At 38.5% G+C, this 23,522-nt stretch overlaps 1 protein-coding gene across 3 annotated transcripts in view; it reads right to left on the bottom strand.

Annotated features, from left to right (window-relative positions):
* Positions 1 to 281: 281 nt before the first annotated feature.
* The window catches only part of LOC108148386 (homeotic protein proboscipedia), a 37,391-nt gene continuing 14,150 nt past the window's right edge, over positions 282 to 23,522 (bottom strand). The window contains exons 3-9 of one of the 3 annotated variants that reach the window (XM_041709492.1): positions 22,590 to 22,604; positions 5,436 to 5,593; positions 5,169 to 5,259; positions 4,038 to 4,169; positions 3,799 to 3,971; positions 2,242 to 2,993; positions 282 to 1,364 (exon numbers count right to left, since the gene is read on the bottom strand). In XM_041709492.1, the coding sequence (XP_041565426.1) occupies positions 911 to 1,364; positions 2,242 to 2,993; positions 3,799 to 3,971; positions 4,038 to 4,169; positions 5,169 to 5,259; positions 5,436 to 5,593; positions 22,590 to 22,604 (1,775 nt within the window). In that variant the 3' untranslated portion in view covers positions 282 to 910. Of the gene's footprint in view, positions 1,365 to 2,241; positions 2,994 to 3,798; positions 3,972 to 4,037; positions 4,170 to 5,144; positions 5,260 to 5,435; positions 5,594 to 22,589; positions 22,605 to 23,522 lie in introns of all 3 variants that reach the window. The other 2 variants (XM_017275412.2, XM_017275413.2) reach the window with 2 other exon arrangements.

A 23,522-nucleotide genomic window follows, 5' to 3' on the forward strand; every position in this document is an offset into this window, starting at 1 on the left:
AGAGAAATAAGAAATTTGGTACGTTTAAAAAGCGATAGAACCGACATCACTGCTTTGCAAACCAAAATTTCTTGGTAGTAAGACAAGAGCTGAATTTGAAAAAAAAAAAACATAAAATAAAATGCATAAAAAGAGGTGAAAAATGTTAACACTTCTCCAACCCCTCGCACGCCTCAAAGCAATCACACTCGAATATTGTTAGATTTGTGTACTCTGAGCGTAGGTACTAGGAAAATGGTTCATACTTAGTTAGTTTTTATTCTTTCTCCTTACAAAGTTATCTAAGACAATATTTATAATCATAATTATATTATAATATATATTTGTTTAATATTATGGGAAATGTGAAGCAACACACAAACATGACAAACATTGAAATAATTGAGAGTGGCTTTGGATTCTAAATCAAGTTCTTTTATAGAGAAATTGCACTTGAATCGTGGGCGATCCAAATATTTATTCCTAGTTTTTGTTTAGATTTAATGACGGCTTGTTTTTACGTTTTGATTTAGGCTACTTCAGATATATACAAAACACATTTAATAAAAGGTAATTCAGTATTCCATATTCATTGATTAGGACTTGCGTAAAAGTATTTTAATTTTACTAACTATATACAATTTCGGTTCTTCTTTTATTCTAAATGGAATTTTTAAGATAGCCATTCCGCTTGACTTGAAGCCAAAGCGAAATCAAGACATTTTCGTTTTATGTATCCTAGAATCGGATCGTAGCCGTGGAATAGAACTCCTGTCTAGATTTGAGTCTTTAGCTTAGTATATACAGATATGTGCTACGGACAAAGTGCTTAACAGACTACGACACTGAATAGAATTACAAGACTCACGCCCGCTCGGCGAATTAGGCTAAGATATATTTACACTGCCTTCTGGCTCACTTCCTACATGAACTAACTGAGTTGGTAGTACTCCGGCGCAAAGTCGTTGGCCAGATTGCTCAAGAAGTTGAAGTCCGAGCTATTCGAGTTCTCCAGGCCACCGATCGCAGTCCCGGTCCCAGCCGCAGTCCCCCCATTGTTTCCGAATCCCTGACCCTGACCAGGTGCTCCCCCGTTGAGTGCGAATCCATGGATGTGCGATGGCGGCGGTCCCACGCCCACTCCTGCGGGAATCGCCGCTGAATTGTGGTGGGCATGCACGTGGGGGTGCGCCTGCGCCGGCACCTGCACGTGGTGGTGGGGGTGGTGGCCATGGCCGTGGGTGGTTGGACCGGGGGGTTGCTGACCCACCTCGTAGTACCCCCCACCGCTGGCGGCGCCCCCGAAGTTGTTGTAGCCCTCGCAGTTCTCCATCTGCAGGCCTAGAGCGCTATAGGTCTCACCAGCGCCCAGGTGATGCATGTGCCTGTGGGAAGATAAATAGAGCCAATGTTTTAGTCATTTGATGTGTTTTTTGCCGAAAACTATATTGGGGATTTAAATAAGTTGTTAGTCAGTTGGTAACTAATTTGGATGCCTAACAAATAGTTCATTTTTTGGGGTAATGGTAAAAATTGTTATAGGACAAGCCTATTGTTAAGCTCAGGCGGTAAAATTACCCAACAAAATTATTTACTTCGTTAAAATAAAAAAACTAACTAAGGCTAAGACTCTTAACAGAGGCGTTTGAAAAAAATCTTAACTGAGCTAAAAGTTGGCGCCACCTACTCGGCCAGTACGATTACTACAACAAATGGTTTGTGTATTAGACATATCATTAATGTAGAGAACTAGCTTGTGTACTTGTTACTTTTATACTGTCGGAACATTTCACACTTTGTGGGTAGCAAAGACAACAACCATGTTAAGTTGAAAATGCATATACAATCCGGGTCTTTGTGGCGCCATCTGTCGAACTGCGTTGCCAGCACTAGAAGCTAAGAGTTTACTTCAGTAACATGTTCTTCGTTCTGTCTCTCAAAATCAGAGTTGTAATTAAATTTAATATTCCCCACTCTTAATTTAGTTTTTAATGAAATCCAGTAAAGTTTAAGATTTTGCCCTTTACTCTATTATTTGATTTTAACGTGTCTATTATCTTATTCCTTAAGTATATTAAAGTTTGACCGTAAAGTTCAAGGGTTAATGTGGGTAGAACTTAAATAATAGCTACGATTTCCTTTTATCCGGCATGGATAAAATATATAAGATTAAGCCGTGAATTTGTGTTTGCCAAACCATTTAATAAAACTTAATTTAATTTAAATTAGTAATATTATTGTTAAAAATATTTCGCTACTCACTGGTGATTAACCGCCGCTTGCTGGTGTGGCTGCTGCTGCTGAAACACAACCGATTGGTGTTGGTGAGCCTGGGCCTGTTGTTGAAAACTCATGTTGTCGTAGTAGGCGCCATTGTTGAAGTTGCTCGGTCCGTTGACGGGCGCCTCAAAGTCGGCTACATGATGATGCTGCTGTTGCTGGTGATGCTGTTGGTGATGCTGCTGCTGCTGGTGGCTTAAGTACGCACTGCCGTTGGTATCGTTGTAGTTGTAGTAAAACTGCTCCTGCTGCTGCTGATGCTGACTGTTTTGATGGAAGTTGGCCGCACTTGGCTTGGGACTCAGATACTCGCCGTGCAGCGTCTGCTGCTTGTTGTGCGGATTGTGGTGCGGCGATGCGGCGAATTCGATGTCGTATTTGCCGTAATAGTCCTGCGGCTGCTGCTGCTGTTGCGGATGCAGTTGCTGCTGCTGCTGCATTTGCTGCTGCTGCTTGGGACTGGGATAGTAACCTGGAAAATAGCCGCCAGCTGGGCCACCACCACCCCCATTCCCGTTTCCATTCCCACTACTGCTGTCCGTCAGTGGCGTGGGCGTGGCAATGGCGTTGGCCGCACTCTGAAAGCGTTTTTTGCCGCCCGCCTTACTGGCGGGTGCATTCCCGACGGCGGCGACATCCGAGTCCCGTCGAAAACTGACCAGACTGGGTGTGGAGTTTTCATAGCCAAAGGGCGAGGCCTTGGACGAGGTGGACACCGCCTCCTTTTTGATGACCTGTAGCAAAGCCATAGTAGGTTAAAAAAATGGAACTTGGAATGCAACCATACATACATAAGCCACTATTTTACGGTATAAAGGATTTCTAAACTTTTAATTTAATTTAAACTCTCTGCTGCTAATGCAACTTGTTCAACTAATGGAGAGTTATGGATTTGAATGTTTATTTTTAATAACTATCATCAGGCATGTTTCTCTTTTGATGAATTAAAATTTTTTACAAGCAAAAGTCTCTCACAAAAGTCAATAGTTAATTTGAGTCCTTGATAAATACTGCTCTTCAATCAAAAACTGCTCTAATATGGAATAGAATATTTGACAAGACATATATCTTCAGGTTAATCTTTTGTTTGATAATTTAACCACAAGTTGAAACAAATTTGTTAATCGTCTTACGAACACATTTAGATTTCACCGTTTACTAAAAGATTGAAAATTTAAGAATGTAACGATATGTTAAACTTTTTAGCATTTTTGCACATGTCAAAAAACGTTGGTTAAAATTACTGAACCAACTTGAAATAAATTAAATACATAGCCGTGGTTTTGAAATTTGTATTTTCCTTAACTACATTTTAACATGAGATAGGAAAAGAAACTGAAAAACTAAAATTTTTTAATTTTAAGAAGACATACATACATTACATTTTTGAATGGAGTATCTAATGGAAACTATTGATGTGTAGTTGATGTATTTAGTACTTGTTGTATTTCGTTGCATTTTCAATATGTCTTATTCACCAAAGAAATATATACTTTCTTCTGCCAAAAAATGACTATTTAGTAGCCATAGCTGACTCACCTGTCCTTCGTCTTTCTTCTTCACCTTGATGGGGCTGCTCTCCTCGATGTCCTCATCCAAACTAACACTAGATGCCACGCTGGAGTCGGCGCTGATCACATTCGATGCGGATACTGTGGTGCTGCCCAAAAGGTTTGATGAGATGCCCGTTTCCAAGGATGAGTTGGGTGTTACTGGTGATTTTGAAAGTGTTATTTTAAATCTTACTGATTTTTATTTCTGTTTATATGCTAACTTACGACTTCCAGCACTCGGATTGTTGTTGGTGGCGCTCGGGGTGTTGTTGTTGTGGCCCCGGGAATTGGACGTGGAATCGGGTATATCGTCGGAGGGCAGTTCGCAGCCTTGACACGATTTCTTCGAATTGGAGTCTGAATTTCACGGGAAGGTAAGATAAAAGTAAATCAGTTGGTATATGGCCAAGAATATTGATGATTTGTTTTCGTAAGTGGAGGACTGGCTGACTGGCGAGAGGGGAGCGTCGAGAACCAAAGTCGGAACTCTCACGCGAAAGGGGTTAGCACGTCGAGGGCCCTGCCAAAAGTCGTTCCGTCCCATCCCATCCTCTGACAATGATTGATAAGCTACACCATCTCGTACTTCGGCGTAAAAGCCTCAAAAACGAAACCATGCATAACCGAAAAAGTAAAAGTGGAACAACTTGTTGGTAAACTCCGAGAGCGAGTTCCATTTTTGGTACAGTTTTCTTTGGTATCTCAATCCTTTTGGTAACTCGAAAATAAAACAAAACCTGCCAAACTTAAAACTTGTATAAGTTTGTCAAAATAAATAAGAGAGAAACTATACGCAATTAGATTTTTTTTTAATTTATACAAATTATATAAAATAATTTATAAAAAACAAATGAAGTTATCATCGTGAAAAAAGAAAGTAAGAATCGAATTTCTAAGTTTTTGTTAAATTAAAAAGTCAGTTTATAAATGCAAGCAATTTTAAATTCTCAAGACTTTGTTGTGTTTTTCATTTGGCTAGAGTAATTTAGGAAACATATTTTTGACATTTTGGATTTTTAGTATAATAAGAGAATTTAAATGAATATTTTTATAAATTGGTCAGTAAAGTTGTTATAATGCCTTTATCAGCAAATCGTTTATCGAAAATTCTAATGTTTTCTTCATGTGTAGTTTTGTGTTATGCAACATTTGAAATGATATGTAAAAATGTCACTAAAGTGCTCTCCCAGTCTCGGCTTTCTAAGTTAATATTTCGGTTCAAATCGACCCGCATTGACAGCCATTTTTAGTAAACTAAATCCATTTCCTCACTTAGAACTAATATGCAATTTTAACAATATAATATATTGGTGTAAATATGTTTTTACTTACTACTATCGGACTGATCATCGTCACCTTTGAGGCTGTCCTTGTTGTCCTCGTCGTCGGTCTTCGAGAGCGTTTGCCTCTTGTGCTTCATGCGGCGGTTTTGGAACCAAACTTTTACCTGCAACCAAAATGGGATCAGTTCGACTTCCGTCAAGGTGTGTGTGCAATTAAAAGTGGGAAAATCGAGGGAAAAGAAACACACGGCCCTTGCCCACAAGCAATTTGTCAGCGGAGTAATGGAATTCTCCGGACATGTACGAATGCAGCGGAATAAATTGCATTGCGAGCACTCACCTGTCGCTCGGTGAGGTCCAGGCTGGCTGCTATTTCGATCCTCCTTGGGCGGCATAAATATTTATTGAAATGGAATTCCTTCTCCAGCTCCAGCAGCTGGGTGTTGGTGTACGCGGTGCGGAGTCGTCGGGGCAGGCCGTTTTCTGGAACGAATTCAGCTGCAATTGAGAAATTGCATTTTGTTCGTTTGAGACTTGCAGAGTGAATGTGAATTTTTTCGATTTTTTTTTTATTTATTCGTCGAGGGTTTTCCCCTTCAACATGTCCCCGTGTGGGCGTGGCCCTGGAACATGCGTCAACATATTGCATTCGCAGTGAGACTCCGGCTTCAAGGATTCCACCTCTCTATCTCCGCCCGTAATCAATCTATCTGCTCGTCAGAGGGCATAACTAATTCAGCGAAATTCACCCAACTAGATAAGAAAACTTTCAAGATTCTCCAGCAAACATATCTGCCGAAAAGTGCAGCTGATGCCGCGCGGTAAATAAAGTTCCCCGTTTTCAACGTTTTTTCTTCGCCGCTGAGACGCGACACTAGCAACTCGAGCGTTAAGTAATTAACAAAAATCTAATCAATCAATCAGTGAGAGAGCGACGTGCCCACAGCAGGGCTCTCAAGTAGTTCGGCTACCGAACAGAAGCCTCTTGGAAAATAGCTGCCAGGGAGATTGGGGGAAAATCTTTATTTGAATAACAAACAGAAAATTAATTTAATTTTTTTGACAATAAAAAAATGTAATTAATTTGGTCAGCATTTATACTAATCTAAATTAAAACAAGTGTATAAAGTATATAATTTAATATATTTTGTGCATAAGCACATCTCACTTGATCTTGCAAAGATCAATGGGTAATAAACAATTTACATTTCCTTTTAAGATTATTTAAAATGAATGCATCCAAAAGATTTTAAAATATGTAGATGTACCAAATAACTATAGATTGATTTTATTTTATCAAATGATTTATTTTTTCTTTTTTGTATTTCGATTAGATTAATCTTGGTAAATGTTGTGCATAATGCCCTTAAGTGTCATTACAATTCTTAGTACATTTCTCATTTAATTATATGAAAGCATACAATTTAAATGTATTTACAAATCAAAAGCAATTAATATAAAATAACAAATTCAACAAAATTTCTTTTTCTTTAGATGCCTTAACTATTTTAACAGCCATCCTATAATAAACCAAATGTTGGATACAATTTACACCCTTGAATTAAAAGCTGTCCGAATCGTTTTTAAACTCTAGTTATAATAATTTTTAAACTTAAACCATCTACCTTTGCCAACTTAAACAAGTTCTAATGATAGAGATCAGCAAAAGTTGTTTATGCTTCAATGGCCCAGCACATAGACTCGCCGAAAATAAATTTCGTCAAATAAAACTCGCAAAGTAATGCGCATATCATTTTAGGAAACAGAACATTTTGCTACCTTTTCTTGCCGTCGAACTTCTGCCACCTTATTTGCATTGATGCGATTGCAAAATATTTTTGTATTTTTTCGTCTGTTCGCCTTTTGGCAACAAGCGTGAAATTTCCAGCTGAACGAGCTGCGTAAACAGAGTCTCAATAGCGGCAAATGGCGGAAGGAAAAGGATGCGGGCAGGAGCAGTAGCAGTATAGCAGTATAGCAGTAGCAGGACGAGGACGAGGACGAGGACGAGGACGAGGACGAGGACGAGGACGAGGACGAGGAGCCAGACATAGACACTGATTGAATTACAGATGCGAGCACGAGTTCCTTCATCAATACTCGCAGAGCGGATGCCATAAACACCACCTGGTGGGGCCACCATATCCCACCTCCCATCTCCCGTCGTTGCCCATTTCCCAGCCCCAAGTCGCATGTACTTGTGCGAAAAGTGCCCAGATACAGATACGGAATGAAAGCATAAATTTCGCACAAAAGTTGCACCCGAAAACTGTTTACGAGCGAACTGGAGGCAGCCAACGGCAGCCAACGAAAACTGAAAAGTAAAGTGCACAAAAGCAGAAAATATGATTTCCTTTTTGGCGACGACGAGCAAAAAGATAATTTTCTAAACCCGAATCGAGCAGAGGGCGTGGCAGTGCCAGAGGGGCAGTGAGCGGTAGGCGAAGGGCGGAGGGCGGAAGGCGGGAGTGGGAAAGATGCAAGGCAGCCAAGTAGAGTGCAATTTCTGCAGCCTGGTCAAAATGGAATCCAGCCCCAACCAAATGACAGCTGGCTGGTTTTGGCCTTTTCTAGGTGGCTTGGAAATTACAAAATGAATTTTGTTTTGTCATGGCCAGAGGGCTGGGGAGACATTGGAAATGTCATCAGCATGGATGAAATGCCGGAAAAGTCGAAATGGAAACTTATCAGCAAACTACGAGCGAAGGATACTTTGCAGCTGCCTTTGGATTAGGTTACGAGGCAGTGTAATTTGGTGGGAGGAAAAGAGCTCCTCAAGTTTAATACTCGCAATCATCACTTGGTTATTATTTGCTCGTAAATCTTCGTGGTGGTCTGCAAATAAAATTAATTTCTATGGAAAGGAAACGCCACTGATGATTTACAGCCCTTGGCATACACTTATTAACTGCTTCAGCAGCATCATTTACATGTTAACACTTAAACGCACTCGTTGTCCACTAACAGGACCTTTCTCTCGCCACCTCTCCTGCTGAAGGGCAGGATTTATGTTTCTATTTCGGGTAGCACTTACCCACCAAAAAACACAAGGAGCCAGGGCAGTAAAGAGTTTGGTCAAAAGCGGAACATTTAACGCATTTGCCGCTCTTTTGGGCTTAAATTAAAATGAGCGTAAATTTTGCAACAATTGCACAAATGGTCAAAGGTAGCCGGATGTTCTTGTTTTTTTGCTTAAGCGCATAATAAAATCAGTACACAGAGAGAAAAACGACTTTGATCTAGTCATGTAGCTAAAATGACTACATCTTAAACAATTAATTAAGTCATGCTGATTAATAATAACCCTGAACCTTGTTACAATTATCTTTTATTTTTTAAAAACTTAAAATAAGAAATTAAATTTTAGCGTACGACATTCGTTTCTGTTGATTTCTTTTAATTGAGTAAAAGAGTTCCAGTTAGGCCAGTATGTTTATAATTGGTAATGAAACACATTATCATTATTAAAGTCTGGCTTCTGATGATTCTTTTTCTTTTAGTGTTCTTCGCATCTAAATCATCTACTCCCCACTCACATGGCAGGGAATTTTCAGAATGAATTGTACACTCGTGGCTGTTTGCCTAACGCTAACTACTCGTGCATACTTACGTAAGTGGTTGGGCAAGGGCAATTTTTTGGGCTCGACCATCTCGACCACTTGCACATCACCGCAGTCCATAAGGATGCACATTAAGGACATTTGTGGCCGGTCAACAAGGTGGATACGAGCCCGAACCCGAACCCGAACCCGGACACTGGACACTGGACACTGGACACTGGACACTGGACACTGGACACCGGACTGACCAAAGGTGGCCACTGGCAAAAAATGACCTCAATTTATCTTGTAGCTTTTGGTCGTCGCTCTAGTCGGGGATGGGCAATTTTTGCCTTGACTTGGCCTTAAATTATGTGAGCTCTCTGCGGTTGGCTGAAACTTTAAAGGCCAGGCGATAAGCTCAAGTATCTGCAAGTACCGAGGCGAATTCAATCAAAAATGGGATAGATGGGCCATAATAAAAATAGAGAGACAATGGCAAGGCGGCTCAGTAGCTGAAAACGCCAAATGCTGATGCGCGATGCAGTAGAAATTCTCATTCAGCGACACAAAAAGATACAGATACAGATACAGTCGTAGCAACAGCAACAGCTACGGCCACAGCAGATACAAATGTGTAGCTGCTGGATGTCTTTTTGTTGCCCCTGGTGTGGGCCGACGAATGCGCAAAGAGCAGAACCATTAATCATTCCGGCCAAAGGAAGACAACAGCCAACAGACATCTGACGACGACGTCGTGCAATGGAAAAAGTCAATTTCTCATGAAAACATTTTGTATCTGCATCCACTTGATATGCATTCAAACTAAGCCAGCTCATGCCAACTAAAAAGCGAACTCCACATATAAATATATATTTTATTGCCCAAGATTCAGCTCGAATGTACATGCCATATAAGGGATACACAGAGACGAAATGTCTTCAATCATTTAATTGTGGGACTGATTGACAGTTATGCGAAAAGTATAACAACACTCTCAATGGCTGGGTCCTTTCCTCGGGATTAGTTTTAATTAGCGGGCAGGAAAAGGGTTGAAGGGTTGGTGGGTGGTCGGAGATCAGACCACAGAGGTCCCAAACCAAGCATTGCTGGCCAGACAAACATTTCCGCTTTCTTTTCAGTTTGCCCAACTTACTTTAATGCCATTACCACCACCGAGGCTGCCACAGTCGAAAGATAAATTAGAGAAATATATTTAATGACTTTTCATGACCAGCAAATGTCAACAATACGAAACATTTACACAAACAGGGAAAACAAATTCAACGAAACTAAACCCTCAGGATTGTTGATCTGGACAGGAGGTGAATGGGGAGAGGACAGTGTTTTGCTCCGCTGGAGGTGTGAAAATTTTTGATTAATGTTAGAATGTTTTAGGAAAATATTTATACCTTAAATGAGGCAAGAAATGTCAAAGATCAAACAATTTTAAATTCCTCAGATAAAATTCACTTGTTGATGCAACATTTTTATACAATTCGGTCGCTTAAATAAATAAGTTGAAAATTTTTATACTTATATATTTTAAATGGAGCCATAGATATATAAAAGTTGTATTCTTTTGGGCAGAAATGGAAATAGAAAATTAGTCTAATCATTTTAAAGAGTAATACAATTAATATTTAGGCCAGAGCAATTTAAAACTGGAATACAAACGTATATTGAAAATTGCTGGCGCGTTTGTATGTTTTCACACATTTTTATCTTATTTTTGGTAGTTCCTATCAAAATGTCATTAAGCTACAAAAGCAAATAAAAGAAAATCAAAATTGAAAACAATGAAGAAATTTTCCAGTCTTTTTTAAAATGTACCATGATTGTTTTGCTATTTTCCCTCAATGATTTTTCCAGAGTTTCTCTCAACTTGTACTTTTTAAAAATCGAATGACATAGATGAAAGATGTCGCCCTGGGAAAGGGAAGTTAGGCTAAATACTTTAAAGCGGTTCAAATTGAAAAACTTTCAACATGGCCCAGCAGTTTGTAAATATTTACGATATTTGTATTATATATTGTGGTCTTTGAATACAAAAACCCATGCGTAAGCTGGGGCGGAAAGGGAGCCGGGGTGGGCTAAAAAAATGAAAAGATATTTCTCGGTTGCCATGGAAAAATGAAAGCCGTTTGGTAAAAACTTTGTCCAACGCTTAAGCCAGGTTACCACTCCCGCTGGCTGTCATTTTGGCCTGGTGCGTTGCTCTGCTCCAGCTCCTTCTGTCGCATCTTCATCCCGGCTCAAAATATGAAATCCATCAGGGATGCTAAGAGCTGTCAATCAAAATCAGCGAGGGAAACTTTTTCCAACTCTCCATCTCTCTCGCTCATGGGTGAATTTACATTTCCGTGGGGTGGAGATGGGGTGGATTATGTTTTTGCATGTCTGCCAGATTGAAAGCGAATTAAAAATGGGAGCGAAAAAAAAAACTGCTTAAAGCCTCATCGCAGTCAATGGAAAATTAATGTCGATTTAAACTCTCTTTCCCCCTGCGGAAATTGATTTTCGTAAATAGCAAAACTAAACCAAGACTCGGCTCGAATGCGATTACATTGAAAACCGCCTCTTCAGGTGCTGACAATACTTAGTTTCAGCCGATCCGCTGTGAGATTCCCGGACAGATGTCCGCACAATGGCCCATGAAAAGCTCTCCCGGTATTCGCAAACAATAGACAAGAAAGCGTGCCGCCTCCGAGCAGTAGAAACGAGAATGATTAGTCCCCTCAGTCTCAGTTGCATGAAAAATTATTTAACGAGTAAATTGTAAGACCCCTCCACACACACCCTCCACCCGTGCACACCAGACAAAGACAAATACCGGAGCTGAAGGCCAAAAACCAGCTTACGATCGTTTGAAGTCTGACACCTCCTGGAGCCAACTACCAACCCAGATTCACTTCACCATGAATGAATGATGCCTGTTAGAGATGGGTGAGTGATTATACATTTACCACGGGCTTTCAGGGGCCAACGAATCACGAATGGGGCTTGAAATTCTCAGAAAATTTAGTTTTTTTTATTAATAATATTTTATTAGCTATCTGTTTGTATACATATTATTAAAAGCACAAATAAAATGGCTATTTTAATTATTAAATCCTTCTGCCTTTTTATAATTTCAGTAAGAAGTTTGCAACGCAGCGAAGGAAGCTTTTGTAACCCTATAAAGTACACATATTCTTGATCAGCATCACTAGGAGAGTCGATTTATATATATATAAATTTCGGAATGCCGAAGTTTTCTACCATTCTTGTTTAAATGGAGATAGATATATTTAAAGAAATGCGCGATTGTCAAATTTAGTTTTTCATAAGTAAATAATATAATTTGTTTAAAAGGTTCCTTATTTTAACATGATTTTCTCATAAATTCGGATATTTTATATTTAAAATAATATAAGCGAACTTAAGGAAAGTTGAGTGCTAATTTAAATTTTGGGAGTTATAACTATAGTCGACACGTTATCACCTCTAACGACAATTGCAAAGCATGAGGTAGCAGCAGCACCTTCAGAAATGGCCGACTTCTTAACGAAATATTTCTCTGGTTGCCTTATGATTAATCAATATTTTTGTTTGAGTTGCAACAAAAGCGTCGCGTTGCCAAGAGCCAAGTGGCAGTACCGACGGCTAAGGTTAAGACGGTGGCTGTACGGCTGAATGCCTCAAATACTGAATGACTGAAAGACTGAAAGACTGACTGACGATGTCGCTGGCATTTCTTTTCGGCTGCCGCATTTGACAGATCAACGTGTGCTGACAGCTTTTGTGTACGATCTTCTTCCACTTTTGTTGCTATATTTGTTGTTGAGCAATGCCTGAGCATAATTAATGATGCGCGGTTTTGGGCGCTTTTGAATTTGGCGCTGGCAATGGAGTTTCATTGTTTGATCGCATTGGTTTCACGCCACTCTGCCCACCGGATTATTCAGGAATATAGTATGTGTGTGTGATCGATCGCGATCTCAGCTGAACCGAGCGGAGTTCTGGCCTTTGATTGATCTGGCTACTGTTCATTTTCACGGTTTATTGCTGATGAGTTATTGAAAATCGAAACCAAAACAAAATTCACAGTAGTCGGATAATAATTGGCTTTGTTTGGAGGTGATGAGCTTCGAAAGCGGGGTATAATATGAAAATCAGTTCTATCTTTGGACGAGCAGTTGATTCGAATAAATATAACTTGCAATAAAACATAAAATAGATTAAATGAAACTCCGTCCATACATAATCGATACATACAATTTGAATTGTCTTTTAAGTACATTTAAAGGTTTAAAGATTTTTATACTTTGTATTTTTGAAAGACATAACAAAGAAAAATGGTTATTAATTAACTTCTAAGCTTGTTTAAAATTTAACTTCCCTTTTATTAACTAACCAAGTAAAAAAACATTAGGTTAAACAAATATTTGGATTACTTAAGTCATAGAGACATTTCCATTTTCCCCAACCAAAATAAGTATTCCTAGATTTATTTTCCGCTCGATTTGAGTCACTTTTAAATGCAAGTAATTCCGGCTCCTGCGAGCCACCCCCTCCGGTGGTGATTCCCAAACGGGCGGATAAGGAAACCGCCAACTCACGGCTGGTCAACCACCAGAAATCCCGAACCGGAGACGTTCGAGGAAATTGCCGCGTTTCTTGGCAGGAAAACCCGACCTGTGGTCAGGCTGTCTCACCGCCTCAAGGCGCAAATGGAAATCTCGCGAATACAAATAAATAATATAAATACGGATTAAGGGAAGTGCGAGTGCGTGTGCGAGTGACTGGAAAAAGCGTAAAAGCTCGAGATGAAACCCCGCTTGAAACAACGAAATAATGCCTCATTTTTTCTTATCGCCGCAATAAAGCTGAATAAACGCTTCATTTCCATTTGTCTCGCAAGTGAATCGCCCTTAGCCAACTTCAGAGTGGCCGAGTCACTTTGATGGGAAGGGGGATTTCTACTGGGGGACCGGTGGTTCCGAGATCTCTGGGCATCTGGCCACCCAGTCGGCTGGCCACATCACAAGGTACATTGTACTGGGGAGATGCTGGAAAAAACATTGCTGAAAAAATAAAATAAAAACCGTTTACACGCCAAGCTCAACTTGCTTTTTCTTTGGCAATTTTTCCTGTTCTTGGTTCTCTCCTTCATCATCGTCGTTTTCTTTTTCCACTTCTTGAAGCGGCATTTTTATCGCTTCGCAAGTTTTGCTTATTTTAAACACGAACAGCAACAACAGTCCCAAGAATAACAACAACAACCGGCGGCAAAAAATTATATTCATTGTGGAAAAAATTGGAAAAAGAGAAAAAGCAAAAGTCACTTCCGCCATGCCAAAAGGAAAACGCGAAAAGTCTGCGAGTGTACTAAGAATGAGGATGGAAGACCGAGAATAAGATGGACAACCTTTTGGAGGAGTTGGGGGTAATAGCTAGTGGCCACAACTTGAAGACTTTCCTTCATTCAATTATATTAAGAATATAAAATAATGCGGAAAGCTTAAACATTTTAGAAATTTGCTTCAGAAATTAAATAAACAAAAAAAACTAGCTCATTGTCAATTTAGTATACCTGATTCTCAATGAAATAATAAAAAAGTATGTGAAGTTCACTTATAAGTTTTACTGGTCAAGGTAAGAAATAAATATAGTTTAATTTCATAACGGCATTTTTATTAATTTGTATCTCATAAAAATGTCTGAACGCTCTTGATAATAATGCATCTATATTACAAATCATTTTCGTAAGCCAGATTAACTTAATACTTCCCCTTTTGAAATTCCTTACTCCCATTCCATTTTAAATGGCTTCTTACCAATTAACTTTGTGTATTTACATTTTGCAACTTTCAAAGCTTTCAACGCAAATTACTTAATGTATATGAACAACCACAGAAAACTATTTAAAAATGCTATAAATCTTCGGTCGATCAAATGGCCGAGTAACTTTGTTGCCGGCTAACACAAATTGATTAATTGACAGTGGTCGAGTAATTAATACTCTATTGGGTATAAAGCATTTTTTATTTTTTTTTTTAATATAAACAACAAATTTAAATGTGTTTTATAAAAGACTTATCTTTAGTAACTGAATTCAGATAATATTTATACATCTCTTAAAAATAGATGTTATATTTTTAAGATGTTATTTGCAAAATTTTTATAAAGTGTTTTTTTCTTGAAAAATTTTATATTTAATTAGAACATAAAAAAATATTGAAAAAGAAAACATATTTTCGGTTATTCAACCACATAACTATCCAGACATGTCTGAACTTTTTAGTTTTAGCTTGTCGTGTTGGCTAATCAACAAGTTTAGTTTAGCTTGCTGCAAGCTGAACGCACAGGCTTTCAGACCTGTCGCAAATGCAAATTAATTAACGGCTCCGACAGCAGTGGCTTTAATTGCTGGTCCACACCATGTCGTTCTCCGACAACATGGCGTATACGTGATGCCTCTGCCTGATAATTGAATTTCAACGGTGTCCGCATGCGTTCAACTTCAACTCGTCTAGTTGCAGCTGTGGGATTCTAGCTGGAGTTTCTGGTGGAGCTGCTGGTGGTGTAGCCTTCAATTTGCCACAAGCGCCGCCTTTTTGAAATGAGTTATGGACAGAGGGCAAGTTGAATCGCTGGGGCAGTAAAAATAAGCATATTTTTCCCGCTAGGACACTAAGAATAAATACTGACAAAAAATTCAACAGTTATTGAATTTTTTAAGTCTCCAAAATTGCCAATAACATCCTAATAGCTAAAAGCCCATAATTCTTTACTTATATTGAACATTTTACAAACATAAAAATTATCTTAAACAAACAAGTTTCTTCCTAAACAAGAACATAATTTGTAAAATTAATATGCCTTTTTAATTAATTAATTAAATTAAGAAATATTGTATTCGCTGTTTCGTAAGACACTGTGACTAGCACAATTAATAATAGTATTATCTTGTAGTACTGTGATGTGAAATAAAAAAATTTATAATAATAAAATAATATTGCTTTGCATTAAAGCAACACATTGATCATTGTTTTAACAACATGTTTGTAAGATTTAAATAGGAGAAGCTGCTCTACAAATTTATTTACATAGATGGTTTTCTCTTAGTGCAGTAAGTGAATTTGTCCCCTAAAATATGATGTTCGTGTGGATGTTCCTGGCGTTGTTCAGGTTGTTCTTGTGGATAATGTTTCTGCTGCTGTTCGGTTGGCCTGCTCTTCGCTGTTTTCCTGCTCGATATTAACCCTCGAGTCAAAGTCTTGAGACATAAATCATTTAAATCACTAAAACATGCAACTGCCTGCCATTTGCCTTCTTCATCCTCTCGAGGTCCTTGTTCTATGGCAAAGACATTAAATAAATCGCCTGCTGCCAAATGTTTCACATACGAATTTGCCTAAGCAACTCAGTTTTTGCCAAAGTTTTGCATTTTGTCTTGCCGCCCGTCAAAGTTTTTCCCCCCCTCCATTTTTGGGGGGTTTTCCTCTCCCCGATTTTAGCTCTTACGTGGGTTGTGTCAGATGCATGTGTAGCTGGGGCATTACACACAGGTGGCGACATATGCTAAATGTCACATAGTTCCTCGGGCCGTACATAAACGTATGTACCTACGTATGCACGATATACGGACACATTTATTTGGCTTATTTATGCATAGCCTGGACATACAATCATATATCATTCGGGAGGGTGTAAGTCAATTGAGCTGGGGCATATTTCATGCAGTTGCTTTGAACTGATGAAACGATTATGGCATGATTGGAAACGATTATTTGGTTGTCCACAGGGAGGACAATGGGGGATTATCATCCATAGATTCTCATTACAATCTTTTAATAATTGTATGTATGAAAAACATTTCTTAAACATTTGATGTTATTATTTTTATTTTGTTTATTTTCATTTTGTTTTTATTTTTGTAAGTCTGATATACATTTAAAATCAGATAATTACCCTATGGCTAAGAATGCTCCATGCAAACACTGAATATGCTCATCTGATACCAGTTTGCAGAATCAAATCGTTCCAAATAAAATTTCCAAATCTTTCAAGCGAAGGGAAAATCCACTCAAATGGAACATGTGTCTGTCAATGCCATCGATTCCATCCGCAAGGGAGGGATTTAAAACAAAAGGTGGAAAAAAACGGATCCGAAATTGTTAGCCCAACTCGGTGCAGTGGATGCGAAGGATGCGCACTGCCTTAATTGAAACCGTTTAAATTGCAATTAATCACCCGGCGGCGAGGATGGCACGAATGTTGCACAGTTGTTGCCGAGTGGCGCAGCGAATCCCCGCGGGGGTGGGGCGGGGAATAAGCCTTGGTGGGGAGGGGGTGGATGTGGGGCCTTCGCCTGAATTACTGTCACCGCAGTGACTAATTTTTATCCTTTTTTGTCCGCCACGAGCTGATTCCTTGTTTTAATTTGCCGCGAATGAAGGAGCCACTGGAGTAGAAGTTGCGGTAACTGCTTAATCGCTTTCGATATGCAGATTTAAGTTTGCGGTGGGTGGGATATGGGGTGGCGTTTTGATAAGTGAAAATATGGGCGACAACCACCGCTACGAAGCTGGGCGAATGAAAATCCGGTACACTCAAAAAATTGGATTGCATTATTTGTTTAAGTAGTTAAGTAATTTTATTTCATAGCAATACTAATAAATCAAAATTTATTATTTAATCAGCTAAAAAAGAGTTGTTTATAAATCAGTTCGCATCGGATAAAAAATATCTGCAAAAGTTTCAACAATTAACAACAAAAATACAAGTTCAGCGAGTTTTTGAAAATTAATATTTACATTTCAAATTTTTGTTTTATCTTTAGTAAACTAGTTTTGATGTGATTGGCCGACTAAGTCCACTTAAAGTAGAACAGATCGCAAGGTAAAAAAAAAGAGAAATGGGTAATCAATCCTTTTACTTGCTACTATATTTCATTTTGTGTGAGACCATTTTCTTTAATTATTTTTTATTAAAGAAACTGTTTTGACAGTTTCAAATTTAATTCATACTTAAGAAACTATTGTCTTCTTCGGTCTTGTACATTAGCATTGTACATTTTATTTATCATAAGTCTGGAGTGTATATATAATTCAATATATATATATTTATAAAATTATATATTCATTTTTATTTAATAACAATATTATAATTTTTTTTTGTGCACAAAAGGCAGTAAACGGGCGACCGATAACACCAACCCCAAACCCCGGCAAACTCCGCCGGACGCACGCACCGGATACGGGATGCGGATGAAGGTGTGGGCGGGCCCGGACTCCAGGGGGTGGAGGGTGGCTCCTTTTTTTAAGTGGAAAAGTGGAAATAAATTAAAAATGGGTGGCATCGTCGAGGCAGCGAGTCTCGAACGCGTCTGCCACACGACGACAACGACGCTGCCGGCTTTGGCTCTCGGCTTTTTTGGTAGGTAAAACTTTTGGATAAAACAGTTGAACTTCAAAATGTGAATTTGATTAGGATATTTGCATAAAATTCTGTTTCTGCGCCAAGTACACACTCCGCTTCACATTCTCCCCTCCCCAAGAGTTGATCATAAAAATCCCCTGAACACAAGCGGCGTTTCGGCTGGGGATCCGACCTGAGTTGGAGCGTATGTTCGCTGCCGGAAACGGAAGTATATAAGTCAACCTAGATTTGGTTTAGTAGCAGCTCTGCTGATACCAAGGACAAATGGCCTTTCAGTCAGGAACTTGCCGACAGCCGGGGTAAAAGTGCTTTAAGGATTGCATTATTTAACTTTGAAGCAAAGTGGTTGGTTAAAAGTAAAGGTACTGGAGCAAAATATGTTGAAATTTGGGCGGAGACACAAAATAATGGTGATTATTTATTCAGCATATAAACTACCAAGTTAATAAACTAGTAACAGTTAGAAAAACCCACTGAGTTATGATTTTATAGACCTTTTTTTGGTACTTAGCTAAGCTATTGATAATTTTCTCATATGTAAACTGGGTAGACATCATTCTTCACGACTTAGCAAATGGAAAACCATGTCTGAGAGTTGTCATCGTTTAAACCTCATTATTGTGCGATGTCCTTACGCAATCCTTACAAAACTCTTCTCCTATCAACGTCCCTTTATCTCTGGCTTATCCCGCCTTATAAACGCACACTCCCCGGAGCGTCACAATTAGTCTTGCCCATAACAGCAGCTAATAGTTTCGTAAATAGTTTTGGCCAATATTTACATGAGTTGCCTTCTGCCTTCTGCCTCTGCTGCTTGTTGGTTTTGTTTCTTCTGTCTTTTGTGGCCATTGTGAAAATATTTGTCTTCGAATGGCCCATTGTCTCTGGCCGCCCTCCCTTCGCCAGCCACTCAGTGAATACACTCAAAAATGTTTTCGTAAATTTCAGTAGAGAACTCAAAATCTAAGAAACATAAAGGGATCTTGTATATCTCACAAGGCCTTTGATACTTTTTAAATGGGTTTTCAAATTCGAATAAAATAAACTAATATTAATAATTATTGCAAAAATCCTATTATTTGTTATTCAAAATGTTTTCAAAAAAATGTTAGTTATCTATAAAACTCGAAGTGAACATTTTTTTTTTGTAAAGGTTTTTTTTCATGCTCTAGCAAGTGTTAAAAAAATTGTAGGAATATGTTAAAATTGAAAAACAATTTTTCTAAGTGCACACGCATCGCAGTGGTCGACGTCCATCGCTGACATGCGTCTGTCTCAAGCTCGTCGTCTTCCATCCGCTTTCTGGTCATATCTTTAGGTCTGCGTCTACGTCTGCGTTTCTATCTGACTCTACGACTGTTTCTGTATGGGTAAATGTATCTGTGTCTCCGCGTTTTTCTTGCCGTCTGCCTTACAAAACGTGTTCATTACAATCCGCCTGCCGTTGCTTCTGCTGCAGCCGCTGCCGCCGATCGGCCAAATGTGTCAGAGCTGAAACGTCATGATTAATGATGCAAACATGTGGGCCCGTCTCCGACTGCGACTGCGACTACGATTCCCAGTCCGGCTGTGAGTCCGGCTACCACTACCACTACGGCTTGACTGCGTTCAGGGGGCAGAGACAAAAACAGCCCGAGGACAGGGCAGGGCATGGGAATGGGACTGGGATTGGGAATGGAAATGGTAACATTTCATCAAGGTAAATTAGAAGACGAGACACCCAAAATGTAAACATCGAACTGGGCAACACTCGGACATTAGGCGAAATTAGAAATTAATCCTGCCACTGCGCCACAGATGGAAATACTTCCAAGGGGGGAGGGTGTGGGAAGGTCCCAGTCCGAAGGTCTGAGCGTGGGTAGAGCTCTTTTTTGTCTACTTCTTTTGGGGGCGGAACTTTAGAGGTCAGGATAAATTAATGGGAAATCCTCATGACTGACAAGCCGGAGTAATAGCATATACACATATCATAGATGATCTATCGAAAGAGGCACTGGAGTAAGAAGAGCAATTGAGGAAGTTTTAAATTATATTGCAAGAAGGATACCATTTATTTTTTTTAGGAAATTTCTAGTTGACTGCACCCTTAAGATTCCCTTTCGTAATTTCTATTAAAATAAGTCTGCCAACCATTAAATCCGTTGATGTGAAGAAGAATAACATTTATAATTTATACATATTTATATATTTGGTCTAACATTATCAACAAAAGGTGGACACATAAGTAAACGCTTTTCAGAACTTATAAACATAGAGCTCAATGACATAAAAAAAGAATTGCATGCCTGCAAGATATTTGATTGTTAAAAAGGGCTAAAACTAAGGGAAATAACTAAATGCTGAAAATAAATGACTCCACACGTGCAGTTAGTAACCGCTTTGGCTGACATGTATGAGCCCTATGTGACACATGGTGTCCTTCCAGAGTGGGTGTTGGTTATGTCCTGTGAAATAACCAACCCACAGCCAGCCAATTACAACACGACAATGCGCTGACCTCAACGCTGCTCCTGCCCACACATACACACACACACGTACAACCTTACGGCAGAGTGGTTACCGTTTTGTGGCTCAGCAGGAGTTGCTAGGTTGTAAGGGGTAACTTGGTGGCAGGAGCAGAGGGTGGGTAGAGCCAGCGATACAATAATTGCCCTGGGCCAGCGCCTCCGACCGCCGCCAGTCGTCAGTCGACATTGTTGCGGCTTAGCGTGAATTAAGTACACTAAAAGAAATGCTACGAATGGACAATCTCCATAAAAGTGATCTGATTTTATTACGATTATAAGGTTTGGCAATTACTCATTAGCTTTTCCCTTCAACTTAAACTAATCCTCTTTACACAGACTGATTTCTCAGATGACTCTTTACATTAATATAAGATTATATATCTACCGAAAATCTTTTCGAATTTTATATCTATCTCTTTTGACCTGAATTAACGCTATTAAAGCAAAAACAGAAACAAATTATAATATAGCTCAATTAATTCGCTGTTGTCATCCTGAACACAATTGTTAGAAGAAATGATTACGATACGAAATAATTTTAATTATATTTGATTCGATTAGATTCAATTCGTTAATACAAAATATAAAGTGTTAAGACCTTTGTAAATGTTTTGTTTATTTAAAAGAAGTAATAAAAACGTTTAAACAAGCGTTTTAGCAACACAAGTCAGAACTTTAAAGGCCGTGTTAACTCGTTTAATCTCTACCTGACTTAGTTCGTATCAGAATACTGTTGGCACCAGCAAACATAAATGTTTGAAATATTTACATACATAAATATCAAAGTATGCAAATCGAACAGTTCTTAAAAATAAACTATAGTTGGTTATACATAATGATCTCAGGACTACAAAACCCCCAATGCTAAACAAATGGCTTATTACACTTTTTTTTAAGTGCATAATCCAAAAAAAAAAAACGTGAGCGAAGAAAAAAGGCAGACCGACAAGAACCACTACCACTGTCTATAAAAAACCGCCATGTCATTCATTCATACTCGAGCTCAAAGCCATGCGATGGAATGGCCAGGTCGGAAAACCTGACATGTTCTTTTCGATCAGACAACGTCCACCATCAAGGGGCAAAAAAGTAATGCGACGAGGTGGGTGAAACGGGGAGACGGGGGAAGGGTATGTCATTGTGGGTATTCGGGCAAGTGTTGTGCGCGTGTGTGTGTGGAGTACCTCAATCATGTAATTATTTCCTCCGCAACAAAGCCCAAAAAGAGAGTGAGAAAGAAATGGCGGGCTTTGCTGGTGTGTGTGTGTGTGTGTGTGGGCCAACTTAAACTGGTAGCGTGTTTGCGGCTCTCTCTCTCTCCCTTTTCAGCAAACAACAAAAAACACGAACAAGATTGGTCTACATGTATTTCTTAAATTATATACACTCACACACACGAATATATAAAAACTTTCGTGTTTTGTTACTCAATTTAATTCAGGTAAAATATGTATTTTTCCCTCTCTGTGTTTCTTTATTTTCAGCGGTGTTTGCGTTGTCTTCCCTTCCACCGAAACCAAAAAAATAATATAAAATAAACCCAAACTTTGGTCACGAACATGAAAAAGCGACGTTTCCGTTGAACCGTCTCTAAAATGGTCGCCGCTTGATTGGCTCAGTTTTTTCTCAGTTTTTATGGTTCATTTTGGACTTACTCTAGATGATTTCGATACACAAGATGGTCGTCACAACTTTGGCAGATTTTTTCCACAGAAACGATATAGTAATTCGGCTAAGCAAATTTTCAAGGGAAACTGCTGAACAATAATTATAAAAATTCCCATTTTTCGTTTTGCGGCTTTTGCACAAATTTCTGTAGGCCGAACCGAAATTGGTATAATAAGATTTAATCAGGCTGCTGCGGTTTGGGCCCCCAAATTATGTGTTTACCTTGAAGAATCTCTCACAACGAATGCAAAATGTTTTTAATCTTTTTATACTTTCGGCCAATTCGAGAATTTTATGGTCTGTGGTTGCAAATATTGCGTGAGAAATTGTTTATTTGGCGGGGCAAGCACTTACTTATGGAGTTATCACCTGGAATGAGAAGAGAAAATATTAAAATTAAAATGGCGTATCAATAAAAAGAAATTTACAATTTTTATGTATTCGAATGTTATTAAAAGTGTGGTTTTCTGTAAACGCATAAAACTCTTTTACATATTAAAATTTGATTAAGATATCTGAAGTTTATATTGATACAATCATATCTCCTTAGTAATCAGAAAGCTGAAATTAATAAAGAATAAATGTATACACCAAAATTGTACATCTGTAATATATATTTTTCCAGTCAGCGATTTAAGGAAATGGTATCCAAAGTTGAAAAGTTACGATTTTGATCATAAACTTCATAACAAAGGAACGAATTCGTATTCTCAAAAATATCAATTGATTAGCCAAGTGCAACTATTTGGCATATATAAGAAAATTATTTGTAAACATTTTTAATACTAGGAATTTTTTTCTAAAAAATCCCATTAAAAATCTAATATTGTGTTTAATATTTGATCAGATTGCGAATTATAATTCCATTAATGTAAAAAAAAATAATTGTTACGTTTTGTAACACAGTGTTAAAATAAATACCTATTTGATTAAAAATTCTGCAAGCCATTACAGCCCTTTAAGTATTTTTTATAAACTCTGGAGTTTAATGGAAGCTTAAGCGTAAATGACATACTATACATCCAGATGCACGAAAAAAATCATTATGTGCTTATTGAGGTGTGTAAATATTTTAAGACTCCATTCACCTGCAAATGTGCATGCTTGGCTGCCTCAAAGTAAAGGACCTCAGCTTAAAGTATTAAGACATGATTTTTGTTTATCTTTTTTGGTGACAAAGTTGCCAACAACTTATGTGTAACTATATAATATTGGCTAAAAACTTTCTTTCTGGAAGTTGGTTCGTATCAAGAGTGGAAAATAATTAACCTCAAAGTTCGGTAAGCG

Source organism: Drosophila elegans, unplaced genomic scaffold, assembly GCF_018152505.1.
Source record: "Drosophila elegans isolate 14027-0461.03 unplaced genomic scaffold, ASM1815250v1 contig_476, whole genome shotgun sequence".
Lineage (NCBI taxonomy): Eukaryota > Metazoa > Arthropoda > Insecta > Diptera > Drosophilidae > Drosophila > Drosophila elegans.